The sequence below is a fragment of the Sinocyclocheilus grahami genome, unplaced genomic scaffold (assembly GCF_001515645.1).
Source record: "Sinocyclocheilus grahami isolate Dianchi unplaced genomic scaffold, SAMN03320097.WGS_v1.1 scaffold285.1, whole genome shotgun sequence".
Classification (NCBI taxonomy): Eukaryota; Metazoa; Chordata; class Actinopteri; order Cypriniformes; family Cyprinidae; genus Sinocyclocheilus; species Sinocyclocheilus grahami.
The window spans coordinates 624,489-627,000 of NW_015505464.1; the positions used below are offsets into that span (position 1 = coordinate 624,489).

The following is a 2,512-nucleotide window of genomic DNA, read 5'->3' on the forward strand; positions in this document are numbered from 1 at the left end:
CAACTCACACATCCAGGAGCAAAGATACTTGTCAACGCTGCCCCATGACTTTTATTTGTAACAGTTTAAATACTGAATCGCTACATTATATTTTCCAGAAACAAGAGGATAAAATCGCTGTTTTTGAAGTAAACTCACTATAAAAAGAGAAACGCACAGACGCGCATACACACAACTCTCTCTCTCTCTCTCTCTCGCTCTCCAACTGGCAATATTTGAGAAAAGGGTTTAGCGATTTATAATTATTGGGGGGACTAGCCCCCCTCAATGTCTATGGTGGTTATCGCCCTGATCAGACATGAAAATATGTTGTGGCGCTATCGTGTATAGTCTGTAATGATGTGACATTAGCAAATTTTAGTGATTTTTTGCAAACATTTCTTTGAGTAACATGACCGTAAATATGAACTCACGATTGAAAGTAACATAAAACAAATGATTACTTTTCGTTAAAATCTTTATTAATGCCAAAAATGCTTACATTTGTGTGTCTTTTTGTTCGCTCGGGCAGCCATGCTGAAGTCGCTTTACGCTGAGATAATTCATACCCCTTAATTTGAAGTGTGGTCCCGAAAAATCTTCGTTTGAAGGGCTATCTGGCCCTTCCCCTACCCCTACCCCTCCAACCAAAAGAGAATCGAGACACCCCTACCCCTTCACGTGAACGCGCGAAATGGAGGGGTAGGGGAAAGGGGAAGGGCTAAGGGGTAGTATTGGGATTGGGCCTTAGTATCCTTTCTTACCTTGCTGCTTAATTTTACATTTCCCCCCCAGATGTTTCACAAATTACTGAGTTTTTTGTTGTTGTTGATGAATTAGAAATGTTCGATGAATTAGAATTTGTTTTTCTTTTAAAGCTTTTAAAACTGAAGCTATTTTTTTCTAAATAGGTTTCCCTCAGAATATCTTTTAACACTTTGTCTTCTATTGGTTGGACAGATAGTCCTGCCCCCATCTAATGGAATTACTTGAGCCAATCTCGCTGTTTCAGGCTGATTAAATGGCTACAAATGGCTTAGTTATAGTTGGCATATGCTGGTATACAAGAAAAAGGGTATATAAGAAAAATTACACACATCAGCATTAAATTGTGCTTGTCCAACTCATTTCCGTCTTGCATCATAAAAGTATGAAAATGTGGTAACAGAATTGCTAAGGCTAAGTACTGTGTGAATAAAAAGCACCCACACTATGCCCTGGTCTCATCTTTTATAGCAGCATTATATTTGACTGTGAGATTGGTAGTCGATCTAGACGATTGGTAAGTCAACCCCCTGTTGTCCTGAATATTGCAGAAAACCATTAAACTTTAATTAATTTGTAATGTCACTTTATGTTTAATGTATGAATGTATGGGGCACAGTAATGATAAATCTGCTCCAGTTCTTTATGCTGTGTGTTTGGGTTCCAGACATTTGTGGTGATCAGCGTTCTCTGTGGACCGTATGTAGGCAGCCAGAATGGGTTCAACAAGAGTAGATGGTGTGCACATCCAGCAGAATATCTTTGATTTCTGCTCCAGAGGAATGCTGAAAAAATGGTATCCAAACTAGATGTCTGTGGAGGAAACGAATGTATTCGAAGGGGATGGGGAGTATGAGGAGAGAAGAACTCAATTGAAATGAGATGAAAAAAGTGAAAGACGCAAGAGTTCAATCATGCATGCCACTGGACCAACACATAGGCTTTAGTGAGATTTGCTTTAGATGCCTTATTAATATTAAATTTCAGCCTGTTGTGTTCTTCCCTTAACATCCAGTGTACAGTGTGGGACTGGGACTCGAACGGAAAGCACGATTTCATAGGGGAGTTTCAAGCTACGTTCAAAGAGATGCGATCAGCGATGGATGGAAAACAGGTAACAGTTTTAAACTTGTTATAAAAAATGTATCAATTTATTTGAGTACTTTCACATCCAACACACAGAGAACACCATCTACAAGCCAAGCATATTTTTTAATCCAATTGACTTTATTTGAAACAGCTCTGTGAGATATTCAGAGCAGGTTAAGCTACTGATGAGTAGGAACTAGTTCGGTTCAAAGAGTAATCAGCAAAAGTGAAAGATGAAAGAGGAATGAGGTTATATGAGGATATCTTCATGTGGGTCACAGTCAGTTTAGTTTCTTCTGTACTTTAACAGATTCTGTAGAGAATTACCTCCAGTATCCCTGAACTGAACAGCTAGATTTTTCTCTCATATTCTCATCATCTAAAAAGATAGATAGATGTATATAGATAGATAGCTAGACAGACAGATAGATTTGGATTGATTCAGTGATTGTTTGAGTTATCGATTATTTGATTCGTTGATTCTTTGAAACCAAATCCATTTAAGAAGGACCTGATGTACACATACCAAAAAACATAACTGAACTCAAAATTACTGACTGCAAAAGAACAATGTGCTCTAATGGAATTATAAGTGGAATAATTGCATAATTAGAATGATTTAATTTAATGACATAATTGATGGAAAGTTTTTTAAATGCTATTTTGAAATATCTGTGTA

At 37.5% G+C, this 2,512-nt stretch overlaps 1 protein-coding gene across 1 annotated transcript in view; it reads left to right on the forward strand.

The window, feature by feature from the left end:
* cpne4a (copine IVa) overlaps positions 1-2,512 on the forward strand; it is a 42,166-nt gene that overhangs the window by 24,233 nt on the left and 15,421 nt on the right. Inside the window, exon 7 of the mRNA XM_016292478.1 lies at positions 1,760-1,858. Within this exon, the coding sequence (XP_016147964.1) occupies positions 1,760-1,858 (99 nt within the window). The remainder of the gene's footprint in view (positions 1-1,759; positions 1,859-2,512) is intronic.